Source organism: Rhinoderma darwinii, chromosome 1 (genome assembly GCF_050947455.1).
Source record: "Rhinoderma darwinii isolate aRhiDar2 chromosome 1, aRhiDar2.hap1, whole genome shotgun sequence".
Classification (NCBI taxonomy): domain Eukaryota; kingdom Metazoa; phylum Chordata; class Amphibia; order Anura; family Rhinodermatidae; genus Rhinoderma; species Rhinoderma darwinii.
In genome coordinates, this window is record NC_134687.1 from 643673455 (window position 1) to 643692403 (window position 18949).

The 18949-nt window shown below is 39.9% G+C and overlaps 1 protein-coding gene across 1 annotated transcript in view; it reads right to left on the minus strand.

The window, feature by feature from the left end:
- Positions 1-6591: 6591 nt before the first annotated feature.
- Positions 6592-18949, minus strand: part of LOC142677093 (uncharacterized) — a 44034-nt gene continuing 31676 nt past the window's right edge. Inside the window, exon 7 of the mRNA XM_075847243.1 lies at positions 6592-8259. Within this exon, the coding sequence (XP_075703358.1) occupies positions 7067-8259 (1193 nt within the window). The 3' untranslated portion in view covers positions 6592-7066. The remainder of the gene's footprint in view (positions 8260-18949) is intronic.

Below are 18949 nucleotides of genomic sequence, written 5' to 3' on the forward strand. Positions count from 1 at the left end.
CAGTTAGCTCTTCTATAGTGATCATGCCATCAAGTAGGAGTTTCTGTTCATCAGTTATAGAGGGTCAAGTGATAGATTCACAATATACCCGTAACTCTTCTGCTGTCTTTGTAAACCTAGAGACATATAAGTCTTTGTAGAAATCATAGAATGCAGAATGTATATCCGATGTAGCGGTGAGAATAACACCATTAGGGCTTCTGATTTTCAAAATAGCTGGGGAGGAAGTATTCTGATGGACTAAGTGTGCTAACAAGCTGCTAGATTGGTTTCCTTGTTCAAAATATTTCTGATTAGCAAAGAACATTCTACGGAACTATTATATTTAGGGATGTGTGTCACATTTACAGTGTGTGTCACCGTGAGAATTTTATCTTCGTTTATAGGTGCAGAAATGTTTGAATAGTGAGAAGCTGAAGACATCTGAGCGGCAAACTGCAGAATTGGGCCGTGGCCGGGAGAAGTCATCATAGCGGTCTGGACCGGATGGAGAAGAAAAGAGAAAAAGAACAACTAGAATCTGAGATAGTCACCGGTGAGTCACTTAATGTAAATGTTAATTCTGCCTCTAATCAGCACTGTAGTAACTGTTTGATTTGCAGTGAGATGATGGGTGGTATGAATTTTTTTTTGTGAAACCGCAATTCCCAGCATATCCTTTCCATTGATCGGTCCATGCTGGGAGCTATAGTTTTATGCCGTACAAACCTATAAGGCAGGGGTTGCACTAAATTGATCTGTATATGTACTGAGCTTGGTTCTGGAATTACATATATGTACTGAGCTTGGTTTTGGTGCTGTATATATGTATGAGCTTGGTTCTTGATTCTGCTGTAATTATATAGAATATATTTATAATAACAAAATTACAGGGCAGATGGAATTGTTTTCAATTCATTGTATATTTAATGGGAACCTGTCTGGTAGTTTTAACTCCTTAAACCGCCACCATGCGGTAATACATGACCTGACAATATTTCCAAACATTCAACTGTATGTAGTTTTCAGATGCAGAAAAATCTATAACATCAACTTTTAAACCGGCGCACGCTATATGCTAATTAAAGGGTCATAGGGCGGTGCTGCTATCCTGAAGAGTCAGAGTCCTGCCTCCAAACCCACCTTTCCATGCTTGATTGACATCCCCTAGCTGTTGTACATCACGACCAGTCTCCTCCAACTTTCTTGGATACACCATTGCCTTGTAATACTTGGGCACACACCGTGCAGTGAGGTGTACTCCGTCTGGCTGCACCACACATGCCAGTACAAGGCAACAGCGCATCCACAAGAGTTGGAGGAGGCTGCTAGTGATGTAGAACAGCCAGGGGGATGTCAATCAAAATCTGGGGGCCGCCATTTAAATTTTTTCCTGAGGCAGCAGAAAAGCTAGAATCGGCCCTGTGGTCAGTGGTGAACACAACCACCAACATTACAATAACTGCTGCCTCCTGGTGTTTAAAACCACATCTTTCCGAGATTTATTGCTGTTTACTCTGCAATGATGGGGAGCAGCACTGCAGAAATGGAGTATAGTGCTTGTTGACCGAGCCACAGCAAATCCCCTCTAGACTTGTTTTCTGCACTGATGCCTCACACATCTCTGGCGCCGAAGAGGAAAAGGAGAATCAGTACCTGCCCTGTCTGCATGTACAAATCAAACCTAATGCTGGTTGGCTGGGCATCAGCCAATCAGTTATGGGCTTGCTCTTTCTACTGCCCCCTGAGCACAAATATGCATTTGTGTGAGTTTTGTGCCTTATTCTAATGTATTAGTGGCATTTGTATGCGTGTTGTTTTCAGTGTGAGTGGTATGTGTGATATAGGTCTAGTGTGTAAGTGTTATGTGAGGTATGTGTTTAGCATTTGTGTGGTGTGTGCGGTATGTGTCCAGTGTAAGTAGTGTGTGCGGTATGTGTCTAGTGTCTGTATGTGTCTAGTATGTGAGTAGTATGTGCAGTATCTGTGCTGTGTGTGAGTAGTGCGTGTTCAACATGTGTCCTTGGTGTGGGTAGACCACGTGCGGCATATGTCTTAGGTGTGAGTGTCGAGAGTGGAGGATGTATCCTAGTGAGTGGTACATGTGTGGCATATATCCTAGGTGTGAGTGGGGGATATGTTCTAGGTGTAAGAGTTGTGCATGCGGATGTATCCTTAGGTGTGCGTGCGTATGTGTCCTAGGTGTGAGTGGTGTGTGTGCGCATGTGCCCTAGATGTTAGTGATGTGTGTGCGCATGTGTCCTAGGTGTGTTGCACTAATGCAGCATGTGTCCAGATTCTGGGTTGCATCTGTGCGTCATGTGCCCAGCATTTGAGTGTGTGTGTATATGGCTGAAAATAAAATATAAATCATACTATTTAGTTACAGTATGGTGATATTTTAGCATTGTGTAATGGTATAATTTGCAATCTTTATACGTCCGTATTAGGCCATGATCACGCAATCAGGATTTGATTAGGACTAAGTCCCTGATTCCACACCTAAATCCCTTTCAAATCCACTAACATTCTGCAACCATTACAAGTGAATGGGCTATTTTATACCCCATTCTCATGCAGCAGAAAGAAGTCTGCTTGATTTTTTTTCCGCTCTGCAAAAAAATTCCTCTAGAATAATGAGCATGTTCATTATTCTCGTGGAAGTGCAGTGGATTTGTTGGAGTTATCAGGAATATTCCTCTTTCATTTACACCTGTTTTAATAAATCTCCCCATGCCTTGTATAGCTGAAAGGTGGTCCCGTGTACTCCAGCCCAACTGTCGACTGAGTATGGCCTGCGGTGGGCCTGTGTGCTTAAAAACGCCAGGGCTGATTTTAAGTCCCAGTCCGGCCCTGTCACAAGTGTTGGTAAAAGCAACTGCATGGCTAGGTTTTTAATTTTTACACCTGTGGCAAAGGGACTGAAGGAATTGCCTGAATTCAATGATTTAGGCTGGGTTCCCACATTTTGGTAAAAAAACACAAATTTTTGTCCGCGTCATGTGAACCCAACCTAAGAAGTGTGTCCCAATACCTTTGTCCATATAATGTTAGTGCGACCTGGCATTGTAATCCTGCCTATGATGATACTAAGATGTAAGTTGAGAAGTCATCTCTACAGAACAGGAAGGGTCAGTCTACTATGAATGGTAGGTTGTAAGGTTATGCAAATCGAGGAAGTAGCAGGTATTGGTAAGATTTGCAAATTATCAAATTTTCACGCACCTCCAGTGTCCCAGAAGCTGTTTTGCAATAAGACAATGCCAGGCCGTATGCTTCTCGTGCTACTGTGAGCAGCCTGCATGGCCCAAATGTACTACCATGGCCTGCAGTTTTTTCAGACTTGTCTCCTATCGAACACATCTGGGATGTCATTGGTCGGCAAATGCAAATGTAGCAGCTGCCAGCAGCAAATCTTGATTATTTGCATGTCCAAGTGCATTCAGCATGGCATAACATTCCTCAGACAACCATTAATAACCTCATTGATAGCATGCCAAGACGTGTGTATTTCTGCACGTGGCGCTCATACTCGACGCTGAATAATACAAGATATTTGGAATATTTTGTTTCCATTTTTTTTTATAATTTGCATAGAATTAGCACGTCTATTGATCCTGTGATTTCCACAATTCCGAAACTTTTCCTTCTTGGTGTTGCAATTTCAATGTTGAGGAGTGTATATATATATATATATATATATATATATATATATGTTTTACCTGTCGGTGTAATCCTGCCTGCTGAGAAGTGATCTCTACAGAACAGAAAGGATCAGTCTATTATAAATGGTGGATCCTGTATTATCTACATATAGATGTTACCTGTCAGTGTAATCCTGCCTGTGATGATGAGACGAGTGCTGAGAAATTATCTCTACAGAACAGGAAGAGTCAGTCTATTATGAATGGTGGATTCTTTGTTATCTATATGTAGGTGTTACCTGTCAGTTTAATCCTGCCTGTGATGATACTGAGATGACTGCTGAGACGTGATTTCTACAGAACAGAGAGGGTAAATCTATTATACATTGTGGATCCTGTATTATCTAGATGTAGGTGTTACCTGTCAGTGTAATCTTGCCTGTGATGATAATGAGATGTATGCTGAGAAAATTCTAACAACACAATGTTACACATAAGGTTTAGTGTGAGATGATGGAAGATCATTGTGCGGCTGTGTCAGGATAGGAACAGTAGTTCATGTAAAAACCTGCTCTCTGGATGGTAACACAACTATAATGTTTTTTTCATGTGTAAGGTAAAACACTAATGTTGTTCTAGTCTTATTCACAATCATTATCATACCCTTCAAAACTACACGTGTATGGACCCTGCAGTGTCTAAGTCGCCGACTACAGTCACGTAGGGACACCCCATGTCATATTTTTTTTTACATATGTTGATATGTGTATCAATATTTAATCTTTATTCTTACAGTATAAAAAGAAAAAAGGTGATAGAAAAAAAAATATGTAAATGTAATTTGCAATAATTTCTGAAACAAACAAAACCATCACAGATATGCCACTTCCTTCTAGGGCTCAAATACCTGGTCCTGCCCCTTTGGCAAAAACAACCTCCAGCAGGCATATATATTTTTTTTATAAGGCCTCATTTACACTTCTGTATTTTGGTTAGTAGTTTGCATCAATATTTGTAAGCCGAAACTGTGAGTGGAACACAAACAGAATAATATAATGGAATATGCATGTCTTCCATGTTTTGGACCTAAAATTCTGTCCAAAATATGCAAATGTGAATGAGGCTTTTCGGTCTGCTACTATATATGGGAGATGGGTTTACTGGTATTGCCTTGAAACAAAGTCTACTTTAAGCTGAACTTAAAGCTTTCTGTTAGACAATTTCACATTATGAAACAGCCTTAGGCCGGATTCACAGGAGCGTGTGTGTTTTGCGCGCGCAAAAAATGTGGCGTTTTGCGCGCGCAAAAGGCACTTGACAGCTCCGTGTGTCAGCATCATATGGTGCGCGGCTGCGTGCTTTTCGCGCAGCCGCCATCATTATGACACTGTTTGTAAACAGAAAAGCACGTGGTGCTTTTCTGTTTACATTCATACTTTGACTGCTGTTGCGCGAATCACGCTCGTCCCACGGAGGTGCCTCTGTGTGGCATGCGTCATTTTCACGCACCCATTGACTTAAATGGGTGAGTGATCCGCGAAATACGCACATAGAACGGACATGGCGTGAGTTTTACGCAGCGGACACACGCTGCGTAAAAATCACCGACTGTCTGCACTGCCCCATAGACTAATATAGGTCCGTGCGAGGCGCGTGAAAATCATGCGTGTTGCACGGACGTATATCACATTTGTCTGAATAAGCCCTTAGTAGAATTCATAGTGGATTCTAGGGTGAGGAGCTGCCCAGGTCCTGATGCAGTTTAGTAGTCCCAAACCACAACCTTTCCTCCACTGTGCTCTCAAGTCATTTACAGTTTTTTTTCTGGTGAAATGCGGTCTATAATTTATGGCAAACATGTCCTCTGGTACTGGGGACACATAACTTTTTTATTTTGCTTTCCAAAGCAGACTGTTCCAGAAGTCATGTGTTTTGCCTAGGTGTTCACGGGCACACTTTAGTCTTTCCCTGATTTTCTTCCGGATAGCGAAGATATTCTTTTGGCTTGCCCCATATTTATTTTTGCAATGGTGGACATCAAGAGTGGCAAAATCTTCAGTAGACCTTTAAAAAATTCTGGGGTACTCAGAAACTTCTCAGCATCTTGTGTTCTGTCCTCAGGCTGATCTTACTGAGACAGACTGGCCTGGACCAATTGTCAGTTGTCTGAAATCTCCACATGTAGATGGTTTTCTGGACAGTGGAATGATTGACATCTAATAGTTTAGCCATCTTCTCTTTCCTGAATCATAGACATCCATAACCTTTCTGAAGGCATCAAAGCGCTCTGGATCTTGGCATGGTGATACCACATATTTCAATAACAAAGGGTAAACGAAACGTCTGAGGTTTAAATACGACACGTTCCTCTCTAAGTCTGGAATCACACATGCAACTTTTTTAGTTTATTTTTTAGCAAATTGAAAATTAGTGTATTGAAAATAAATAGGAAATACGAATGAAAGACTTCTACTTTTCTTTCCGTCTGGATACACTTCTCGCTTAGAGGTGCAGTTGATTCCAGTTCACAAATAGCCATTTTATTTCAGAAATGTCTGCGGCTGTCCCATTCATCTGAATGATTTCAGAATCCATACGCATTCTGCAGAAACAACACACTCAGATGTATGGAATGATTTTGGATCATTTTGATTTTCAGAAATTTCTGCTACATTTCGGCCACAAGTGAATAGACCTTAAAGATAAGAACACACGAAGTGGCAGCCGCAACCATACCCACTTAGGTGACGTGTGGACACACGATTTAGCCGGAAAATACAGTGGTATTAGCGGAAAAATCTTGTGGTCATTCACCAATGCATATAGGTGTGATTTTGGGTGCCACTCCTGATTCTAATTCTAGATCTTTAGGGTAGTGATAAATAAACTCATGACCTTTCCTTTTATGAAAAAAAAGATCTGTACATTTTTATTTAATTGAATTATTTTAATTTTTTTTGTTGTTCAATTCCATTACCATTATCTGTTTATGCGGTTTTGATGAAAGTCAAATATAAACATGTCCATATTTGTTAAAACAAAAAAAGTCTACATTGTCCTTACGGTCACTCTGGATTCTCCTGCAGTGTGGGTAAACTTATGAAAACAGTAATAAGAAACGAGGTTCCGGTGACAATTCAGCTTCTCTGCTTTGTAAACCAGGGGATTTTCTTCCTTATATCCACAATACTTTTTCTTCATAGATCCCGGTCACGGTTGAGGTATATATAATTTGGGTGTTTGTTCATTTTTCGAGTGGAATTAGCCTGGATCTGCCAACCACACTGTTTGGCTGTTTGATGTCTGTGTATAACCTGATGTGTTTAAATATTTTTTTGCTCTTATAGCATTTCCCACATTCTAAACGAGAATATGGTTACTGTTCTGTGAATTCTCTGAGGAGACCCAAAATTTATTTTAATACAGCTTCCACCTATAGAACATCAACATGGCTTCTCCCCTGTGTGGTTTCTCTGATGAGCCCGAAGTTTGCCTTTAGTAGTAAAACATTTCCCACATTCTGAACATGAATATGGGCTCTCCCCTGTGTGAATTCGCTCATGTACAGCAAGGCCTGATTTTTGTGTAAAATATTTCCCACATTCTAAACATGAATACGGCTTCTCTCCTGTGTGACTTCTTTTGTGTTTAACAAGACTTGAGCTTTCTGTAAAACACTTTCCACATTCAGAACATGAATATGGCTTCTCTCCTGTGTGACTTCTCTTATGTATAGCAAGACGTGATTTGTCTGTAAAACATTTCCCACATTCTGAACATGAATACGGCTTCTCTCCTGTGTGACTTCTCTCATGTGTAACAAGAGTTGATTTATATGTAAAACATTTCCCACATTCTGAACAGGAGTATGGCTTCTCCCCTGTATGACTTCTCTCATGTCTAACAAGAGTTGATTTATCTGTAAAACATTTTCCACATTCTGAACATGAATATAGTTTGACTCCTGTGTGACATTTCTCATGTCTAACAAGAGTTGATTTATATGTAAAACATTTCCCACATTCTGAACATGAATATGGCTTCTCCCCTATGTGACTTCTCCCATGTCTAACAAGATGTGATTGATCTGTAAAACATTTCCCACATTCTGAACATGAATATGGCTTCTCTCCTGTGTGTATTCTCTCATGTGTAACAAGACTTGATTTATATGTAAAACACTTCCCACATTCTGAACATGAATATGGCTTCTCTCCTGTGTGTATTCTCTCGTGTCTAACAAGATGTGCTTTATGTGTAAAACATTTCCCACATTCCGAACAGGAATACAGCTTCTCTCCTGTGTGTATTCTCTCATGTCTAACAAGATGTGATTTATATGTAAAAAATTTCCCACATTCGGAACATGAATACGGCTTCTCTCCTGTGTGAATTATTCTGTTTTTAAAAAGACCTGAGATTTTTGTGAACTGTTTACCACTTGTGGTTGCAATCTTTGATTGGTCAGGAGAAGGTTCCTCATGATTAGGGTATTTATATGATAGATCTGTACCGTGAAGTCCTGGAGTTACAGTGAATAGTTTTTTTCCTTTAGACTGCTGCATAATATCTTCATCTTTTACTTCATAATTTATCGATAACATGACGTTTCCCTCAGAGTTCTTACTGTGATTTTCTGCTAGGATTAAAAAAGTTATTCGTTTCTAAACAAAAGTTGACATATTTATAACATTCATATTAGGCTGAAAACACACATGCAGTGTTTTGAGCCAAAGCCAGAAGTCGATCAAGCAGGAAGGAGAAATTTAAGCCTTGTCTCTTGAATCCACTCCTGGCTTCAGCTCAAAAACCTGCCTCAGAAACTGTGTGTGTGATTCCAATCTTATAATGCTTTGTATATCATTTTAAAATACATCCATGACAATGACAAAGTCCATGATTCTGGTGTATACCCAGTACTTCACTTTTATCACTGTCGTGTGAATATAGCCTTATAGCCTCCTTCACTCTCCCGTCACAGCGATCTAGGCTTACGGAGAGAGAAGACAACTAAATGTTTCAGAGCTGCAAAGATATATATATATATATATCTATTACATATAGGTATTAAAAAAAAACAAACCCAAAAAGTTTGTTTTTTTTCTTATTTTTAAGTGATGTCTGCTCATAATAAAAATTTAAAACATGGAATATAGTTTTAATTTAGTATTAATCATAAGTTTTGTAGAAAACAAAGTAAAAATAGTTATGATATTCAGGGCAGTAGCAAAGATATTATCGTTTAACCAAGAAGTTTTACCCCCCCCCCCCTTCCTGACCAGGCCCATTTTTAAGTTTTAGCCATGTGCCAATGTAAAAGCAAATTGTTGTTCTATTATTTTTCCAACCTACATGTATTTGGTCTTGTTTTTCAAAGAACATATTGGGCTACCATATTGTGTAAAAAAAAATAACAGATGTATATATATTTTTTTAAATGTGGAAGGAAAAATGTACAGTTTAAAAAAAAAAAATAAAATAATGTGAATATGTGATTTATTTTTACATCTAGTGCATGGCAGTGGGTAAACACACCTGAACACATATTTTGGAACTTCTGACGACTTCAACAATACCAATTATGTATGCGAATTTCTTACACGCTGGGCGCAAGGCAGAGCTTACAATGAATGGTGCGCAAACTGGCTTTTAGTGAGCAATTTTCCAAAGCTGGTTTGCTGAGACCATCTGACCATTACAGATGTTGTGACGTTTCCAGTCCAGAAAAATTGATGGCCTATCCTCAGGATGGGCTATCAATATCTGATCGGTCAGGGTCCAACTTCTGGCACCCCTGCCGATCAGCTGTTTTGAAGGGGGCATAGAACTCGTACGAGCAGGGACGGCCTTAGGGGTGTGCGACCTGTGCCACAGGGTGCATCCCTCCAGCAGGTAGAAAGGGGCACTGCGCTTGCTCCCTTTCACTTGCGCACGGGCCCGGAGACTCAGCAGCCGCCTTTCTGCCCGGGTGCTTTTTCACTCTGTGGCGTCGCTACCGGTGTGGCAGCCATAGCAGCTGCTAGCGGCGACATCGGGCATGAGGGCGCTCCCTGCTCTGCTATCAACTAGCGCCACTGTAGCTCCCTGGAGGAGCGGAATCCCCATGTGGCCAGGATTCTACTCCTGGAGCGCTCCGCTTGATGTTTCTGTTTATATATGGACACATTTTTTTTTTTAAATATCTCTCATTATTACAAAGTTTCCAAAGATTTTTATTTTCAAATTATTTTTTTTAAGATGTGTATTATCTTGGTACAGTAGTAGTTACAGCAGGCAATGTATTTGACGTTTCGGCCTATCCCAGGCCTTTGTCACAATCGCTTAACTGATGTACAAAAGAAAAAAATAAAGTATAAATATACAGTATAAACAATACATAAATAATAAAAGTACACACACTATAATCAGTCAGTAACAAATGGACATTTCGTATAGTATATAGACAATATAAACTGGAAAAATCGATATACTATACGAACTGTCCATTTGTTACTGACTGATTATCGTGTGTGTACTTTTTTATTTATGTATTGTTTATACTGTATGTTTATACTTTATTTTTATCTTTTGTGCACCAGTTAAGCGATTGTGACAAAGGCCTGGGATAGGCCGAAACTTCAAATACATCGCCTGATATAACTACTACTGTACCAAGATAATACAGATCTTAAAAAAAAAAAATGTAAAATCTTTGGAAAGTTTTTAATAACGAGAGGTTTTTTTTAAAAAAAATATTTGCATATTTGATTGCTTGGGTTATTTTCTTCTGCATAAATTGTGGGTTGATCCGACCCAAACCCTCACAGCACCTACATATCTCAGCAAGGAGTGCAATCCATCATCTTGTCTATATATGGACACAGACAGGGGCTATTCCTGGAGTGGAATCCCCAGTCACAGTGTCGGCAACGCTGTGGACGGGGATTCCGCTTCAGGAGTTGCCCGTGAGGTCACTACACATATGATACCGCCACGATCATAACAACCCGAACAATGAACATGTTACTTAAACCGCATGAACGCAAAAAGCCACAGCCAAATATATTTTTTTTAACTCGTTAATTAAAATCAGATAGTTAAATATATAATTTTATTTTTTGATTGTAGTTTTTTTTATTCTTTATAGAGGTTATTGTGCAGGGAGGGGGAGGAGGGGAGCTGTGTCCATCACCTATTGTCAGTTGTTATATATATATATATATATATATATATATATATATATATGTGTAACCTGTCAGTGTAATCCTGCCTGTGATGATAATGATATGTATGATGAGAAGTGATCTCCTCAGAACAGGAACGAGAAATCTATTATGAATGGTGAATCCTGTTATATATATATATATATATATATACATACATACACACAGACACAGACACACACACACACACACACACACACACACACGCACACACGCACACGTCCTTCTCAATTAATTAGAATACCATGAAAAAGTTAATTTATTTCAGTAATTCAATTCAAAATGTGAAACTCATATTATATAGATTCATTACACACAGAGTGATCTATTTCCAGCATTTTTTTTTCTTTTAATGTTGATGATTATGGCAAACAGTTAATGAAAACCCAAAATTTAGTGTCTCAGAAAATTAGATTATTATATAATCCCAATTTAAAAAATGATTTTTATTACCTTAATGTTGGCCTACTGAAAAGTATGTACAGTATATGCCCTCAATACTTGGTCGGGGCTCCTTTTGCATGAATTACTGCATCAATGCGGCGTGGCGTCCAGAGTCAGCGCAGTCGTCTACTAGGAAATTTTCGAGCACTTCATGCTTCCCTCTGCTGACAAGCTTTATGGAGATGCGGATTTCATTTTCCAGCAGGACTTGGCATCTGTCCACACTGCCAAAGTACCAATACCTGGTTTAATAACCACAGTATCACTGCACTTGATTGGCCAGCAAACCCGACCTAAACCCTGTAGAGAATCTATGGGGTATTGTCAATAGGAAGATGAGAGACCAGACCCAACAATGCAGATGAGCTGAAGGCCGCTATCAAAGCAACCTGGGCTTCCGTAACACCTCAGCAGTGCCACAGGCTGATCACCTCCATGCCATGCCGCATTGATGCAGTAATTCATGCAAAAGAAGCCCCGACCAAGTATTGAGGGCATATACTGTACATACTTTTCGGTAGGCCAACATTTCGGTATTAAAAATCATTTTTGAAATTGGGCTTATATAATATTCTAATTTTCTGAGATACAAAATTTGGGGTTTTCATTAACTGTTACCATAATCATCAACATTAAAAGAAAAAAATGCTGGAAATAGATCACTCTGTGTGTAATGAATGTATATAATATATGAGAGAAACTTTTTAATTAAATTACTAAAATAAATTAACTTTTTGACGATATTCTAATTCACTGAGAAGGACTAGTATGTGTTACCTATCAGTGTAATCCTTCCTGTAATGATAATGAGATGTTTGATGAGAAGTAATCTCTACAGAACAGGAAGGATCAGTCTACTATGAGACACAATGGCCGGAGGGAAAAATATATAGATATTGACATAGAAAATAAAAAAAACACATTACCCAAAAAAATCTTATAAAACTGTTTAACCCGTTAATGACCAAGCTGGTTTGGACCTTAACCCTTTCAGGACCCAGCCTGCTTTGGCCTTCAGGACACAGCCGATTTTTTTCAAAGCTGACGTGTTACTTTATGTGGGAATAACTTCGGAATGCTTTTACCTATCCAAGCGATTCTGAGATGGTTTTCTCGTGACATGTTGTACTTTATGTTAATGAAAAAATTCGGTCGATAATTTCAGCATTTATTTCTGAAAAACCCCAAAATTTAGAAAAAAAATTGCAAAAATTTGCATTTTTCTAAATTTAAACGTATCTGCTTGTAAAACAGATAGTAATACTACACAAAATAGTTACTAGTTAACATTTCCCATATGTCTACTTTATGTTTGCATCGTTTTTTGAACGTCCTTTGATTTTTCTAGGACGTTACAAGGCTTAGAACTTTAGCAGCAATTTCTCATATTTGAAAGAAAATTTCAAAAGGCTATTTTTTCATGGACCAGTTCAGTTCTGAAGTGGCTTTGAGGGCCTTATATATTAGAAAATCTGCATAAGTCACCCCATTTTGAAAACTTCACCCCTCAAGCTATTCAAATCAGCATTCACAAAGTGTTTTAACCCTTCAGGCGTTTCACAGGAATTAAAGCAAAGTAGAGGTGAAATTTACAAATATTTTTGCCGAAATTCATTTCTAATAAAAAAAAATTGTAACATAGAAGGCAATATTTTATTGCCCAGGTCCTGCAGTTTTTAGAAATATCAGACATGTGGCCCTAGTGTACTAATGGACTGACACACAGGCCTCAGAAGCAAAGGAGCACCCAGTGGATTTTGGGCCTCCTTTTTTTTTTAAATATATTTTAAGCACCTTGTCAGGTTTTAAGAGGTCTTGTGGTGCCAAAACAGTGGAAACACCCCAAAAGTTACCCCATTTTGGAAACTACACCCCTCAAGGAATTTATCTAGGGGTATAGTGAGAATTTTGACCACACAGGTTTTTCGCTAAATAAATTGGAATTAGTCTGTAAAAATGAAAAAACTTAAATTTTTTATATTTACAAGAGGAAAATGCCCTCCAACATTTGTAAAGCAATGTCTCCCGATTACAGCAATATCCCATATGTGGTAATAAACTGCTGATTGGACCCAGAGCAGGGCTCAGAAGGGAAGGAGTGCCATTTGGATTTTGGAGCACAAAATTTGCTGGATTGGTTTTCGGTGCCATGTCGCGTTTGCAACACCCTTGAGGGACCAAAAACAGTAGAAACCCCCCAAAAGTTACCCGATTTTGGAAACTACACCCCTTATGGAATTTTTCTAGGGGTAGTGAGCATGTAGACCCCACAGGTCTTGAATTTTCTCATTTCCACAAGGGATAAAGGAGAAAAAAACAACCATTTTTTGGAAAGCAATTTCTCCAGAGTATGGAAATACCCCACATGTGGTCATACATTTTTTTCATTAGAAATTAATTAACCCTTTTCAGGGCTGATCCATTTTTTGCTCTCTTGTTTTTGTTTTCCACTTCCCGCCTTCCAAGAGCCATAACTTTTTTCTTTTTCTGTCAATAGAGTGGTGTGAGGGCTTATTTCTTGTGGGAGGAATTGTAGTTTCTATTGACACCATTTAAAGTACCATAAAATGTACTGGGAAATGGAAAAATAAATTCTTTGTGGGCTGATATAGGAAAAAAATAGAATTCCATTTTTTGGGGTTTTCGTTTTTACAGCGTTCACCGTCCGGTAAAAACGAAAACTTTACTTTATTCTGCGGCTCAATACAATTACGGTGATACCAAATTCATATAGTTTATGCGATTTTGGCGGTTTAAATTATTTACGTTTTTACGGTGTTCACCATGAGAGTTAAATAATAGTATATTGTAATAGTTCGGTCTTTTACGGATGTAGCGATACCAATTTTGTTTATTTTTTTTACATTACTTTAGAAGAAAAATGGGAAAAGGTTTGTTTTTTTAACTTTAAAACTTTTTTCTCTCTCACTACTAATAACTTTAACCCCTTAATGACCAGCCTATTTTAAACCTTAATGAACAAGCCATTTTTTACGTTTTTCCATCGTCGCATTCCAAGAGCTATAACTTTTTTATTTTTGCGTCGACATAGCTGTAAAAGGTCTTGTTTTTTGCGGGACAAGTTGTTTTTTTTAACAGCACCATTTTGAGGTACATATTATTTATTAACTTTTAACTTTTTTTGGGAGGGGGGAATAGAAAAAAACCTGACATTTCGCCACGGTTTCTCGCGTCTTAAATCTACGCCGTTTACCGTCTGGTATAAATAACACAATAACTTTATTCAGCAGGTTGTTGCGATTGCAACGATAACAAATTTGTATAGTTTTCGTATGTTTTACTAAAAATACACAGTAAAAACGCTTGTTTTTCAAAAAAATTATTTGTTTTTGTGTCTCCATATTTGAAGAGCCATGATTTTTTTATTGTTCCGCTGATGCAGTTGTATAAGGTCTTTTTTTTGGCGGGAAGACTTGTAGTTTTTATTGGTACCATTTTGGAGTAGTTGCGACTTTTTGATCACTTTTTATAAAAAAAAAATTTAAGTCAGAATTCACAGAAAACAGCAATTTTTCCATAGTTTTTAAATTTTTTTACGGCGTTCACCGTGCGAGCCTCATTAGGCCTACAGAAAAATTGCGGCCTAGATTACAACAGGTGCGGCGGCCGCGCATCAGATACCCTCTCCCAACGCATTCACCGGAGTTTTCCTTCACCCTTCCTTCACGTCCCTCCATCCTCGTCCTGGTGTCGGTGAACAGAGAGGGCTGATCCGACACCTTTGGACTTGCGGCCTAACGTGACAGGATGAGCCGCAGCCTCAAATTTAGAGCTACCCGCTCACGGACGTGGATGCGGCCTTCCCAGCTACCGGACACCACGCTGGAGTCCTCACAGGGGGGAACCTGTGCACCTGTGGCCTTGCTGATGCCCTAGCCTGGTGGCATGGAGGGGAGAGGGGGACAGTGTCCAGCAGGCCATCACTTTACTTGCCTGCTAGCACCCTGCGCCTGGTGGGTGGGTGCCATTTGCTGTGACCCACACAGATTGGGTCCCTGATCCTTGGGCATAGGTTAGATCTGGAAACACCGGTGGCCGCCCACACACCTGCACTTTACTCCACCTATATAGCACCGGAATATCCCTGCAGTTTATCATCACAGTGCCATCTTGAACCATATCGCTACCATCACCATACTACTATATGAACGAGCCTGCCTCTAATTTTTGAGGAGGACCTATTTCCCACAGATTTGCATCTCTTGTGGTGTGGGACAAACCTCAGTACCTATGTCACATTAACTTTGTCACTCCGCTCGGATCGACATCCAAAAGCTTTGTCTTCAGCAATGTACTCTCCATAACTTTACGCTTGGTCTAACTACCTGATTCTGCTAACCCGCAGACCTAGCTGTTTGTATGATGGTTAAAATTGGGCAACAAAAAACAAGAGACGTTACTGTACAGCCTAAAGTCAATAGCCTGGATAACTTTGTTAAAAAGTCCCAACCCTCATGCGTCAGGGATCCCCTTTCTACTACTACTAGACACGAGAAAGAAATGTCTGCTAAGGCCCAGGCTGCGCCTGTAGCGGATGCTGACAGTGACATGGATGATACCACGTCTACCAGGGACTTGCCCGTTTCCAGATCCTTTATTAGCAGGGTTTTAAACAAGGCACTAGAACCAGTCGTCAAAGAGCTAAGTGACATCAAACAAGAAGTCCGCCATATTGGCAACAGAGTTGAGCAGCTGGAGTCTACTCAAACCCATCTCCTCAATTACATGGAGGCTTCTACATCCTCTTTTCTCGCCTGTCAGGCCCACCTGAACTCGGTCATAGACTGGTTGGAGGACAAAGATAACAGAGGGCGACGTAATAACTTACTCTTGAAGGGCGTTTCCGAATCGATACCTGACGAAACCTTGTATACCTCGATCAAGCAAATTTTCACTCAAATACTTGGAGATAACTACCGGGACGAAATCTGCATGGATAGGGTTCACAGGGCTCTGAGAGCCAAACCTAAGCCCCAAGAACCTCCACGTGACGTTATTTGCCGTCTTTTCAGCTCAAAGGTCCGGGATGACATTTTGAAACATGCGAGACTTTGTGATCCCCTCTTGTGGTAGGGATCGAGAGTTTTTGTCTACCAAGATTTGTCGAGAGCCACGTTATCCAAACGCCAAATTCTAAAACCCTTTACTGAGGCTCTCCGGCGCAACAATATTGCATACAGGTGGCTATTCCCCTTCGGCATCTTCTTCATGACTGAAGGCAAAAGATACATGATTCGCAAGCATGTGGACCTGGAGGGTGCACTGGTGGCCTTAGGAATCCCTGACTTGGAACTTCCGGACTGGGCTGCGGTTCAAAATCTGGCCGATTTACCATCATTACCTCCTCACACACCCTGGGAAACTGCCAATCCACACAAGATGGCCAAGAATCGCAAAAGATCTGGAAAATTGACGCCTAGCAGAGTCTCCATGGACGCTACTTGAACCACTGGACTTCAGCGGGTACCAGCTGCTCCACATATCCTTTTTTCGTATTAAGACTCGTTTCCTTGTATAAGCAGTTATGCTTCGCCACTTTTTTTTATAACCCCGTTATATGCACTCTGCGGGTTCACACCCTCTCCAGATTGCTTTACAATGTTAGACCATTACATAATTACCTTTACTGTAATTTTATATGTTACCATTGCATCGAATTTTCTAAAAAACTACTATTTTGGTTTGTCGATCTGAGATGTACTGTTAGTATGGTACATACTTTGCCTATATCCAGGCTTTTGTTTTGTTTTATTATATCATTTTGTTTTGTGATACCAGTTTTAATCCTGTGTCTTTCATTTTTCTAGATGTTTTTTTGTACCCGTTGAGATACTGAAGCCTCCACATAATAGTGTGATGTCTCTGCTTGCTGTCCTCCAGCTGTTTTCTTCTCACCCCTCTTCCATTAGGCCACCTGGTGGTCCTATTCCTCTTTCTTCACCACTTATACTTATCTATGACTAGTTCAGATATTTGTGTAACCTCACGCAACACCAAAGGCCTGAATGAGCCCAGGAAAAGGAGTCAAATTTTAGTGCTCCTGAAAAAGGAGAGGGCTGATGTCATTCTTTTGCAGGAAACTCACTTTAAATCACTAAGGCTACCCACTCTCTCACATTACCATTACACAACATGGTTTCATAGCACTCATCCTTCCTCCTCCTCTAAAGGGGTTAGCATAGCCTTTAAAAAGAACATACCCTACATCCACTCAGTGTCTAAATCTGACCAATACGGTAGATTCCTTTTCATTAAGGGAACTCTTGCTGGCTCACCTATCTCCTTTGCTAATTTATATGCTCCAAATCAGGGACAGCCTCAGCCTCAGTGGATAATCAAAACATTAAACTTATTTAAAGAATTTGCAGAGGGACTTTTAGTGGTGGGGGGGGATTTTAATGTTTCACTAGATCCCCTGCTAGATACGTCCTCCGCTAGACCGACTATTGCACATTCCTCCCTCAAAAGAATTAGGAGCTGCCTCCAACACCTAAACCTGATAGATGTCTGGCGACTTCATTTCCCACAACTAAAGATTATTCCTTTTATTCCCATGCCCATGGGACCCACCATAGGATTGATTATCTTTTTATTTCCAGTAGACATCTGTCCATGGCAACTGTCCCTCGAATAGGTTTGACAACCCTATGTGACCACGCCCCCATTTCTCTTAACCTCAATATGGAAAACCTGCCCCCCAAGGCGTGGACTTGGTCTTTGAATGAAACCCTCTTAGATGATCCCCGCAATGTAACTTCCCTATCTGCCCATCTTGTCGACTTCTTTCAGAGAAACGAAACTCCTGATATCTCAACGCCAATTGTGTGGGAAACACACAAAGCCTTCATCAGAGGTGAACTTATTGCACTTGGTGCTTATTGCAAAAAACAAAAGGGAGAAAGAGCTCAACTCCATATTCTCACAGATTTCTGCTCTTGAGAGTTGGTAAAAGCTCACAAGCGCTTGAGATACAGGGGGATTTGAGTGACTTGCGGAAAAAGTTGAAGGATTTGCTTAATATTAAGGCAGCTAAAATTTATCAGCGTAGCTCTTTCAAATTTTTTGCACCGGGGATAGAGGTTCCAAAGTCATGTCCAAACTCCTTAAAAAACGTGTAGAACAATCCTTTATCAAGGAGATCAAGACTTCCTCAGGTTCTCTATCTTCTGATATTGGAGATATAACAAAGGAGTTCTTGCAATACTTTACATCGCTATACAACTTACCCGAACCTTCGGACTTGCACACTCTCACTGATCAATTTCTACAACATATAAACCTCCCCTCTCTCACAGACACAGATAGAGATACTCTCATTCAACCTTTTACATTAGATGAATTGTCCAGAGTTCTCTAATCAATACCTAATGGTAAAAGTCCTGGACCTGATGGCTTCCCCATTAGCTACTATAATAAATGTAAACAGATGATATTATTACCCAAATTCCTTGCTGTATGCAATAGTCTTTTGGAGGGCTCTACTCTACCACCGCAAGCTTTGGAAGCACATATTACCCTGTTACTTAAAGAGGGTAAGGATAGTGCAGAATGTGGAAGCTATCGGCCCATCTTACTCCTTAACACGGATCTCAAATGGTGGGCAAAACTTCTGGCCAACAGACTTAACCCTCTCCTCTCCCGATCCCGAAAAAGTGGGGT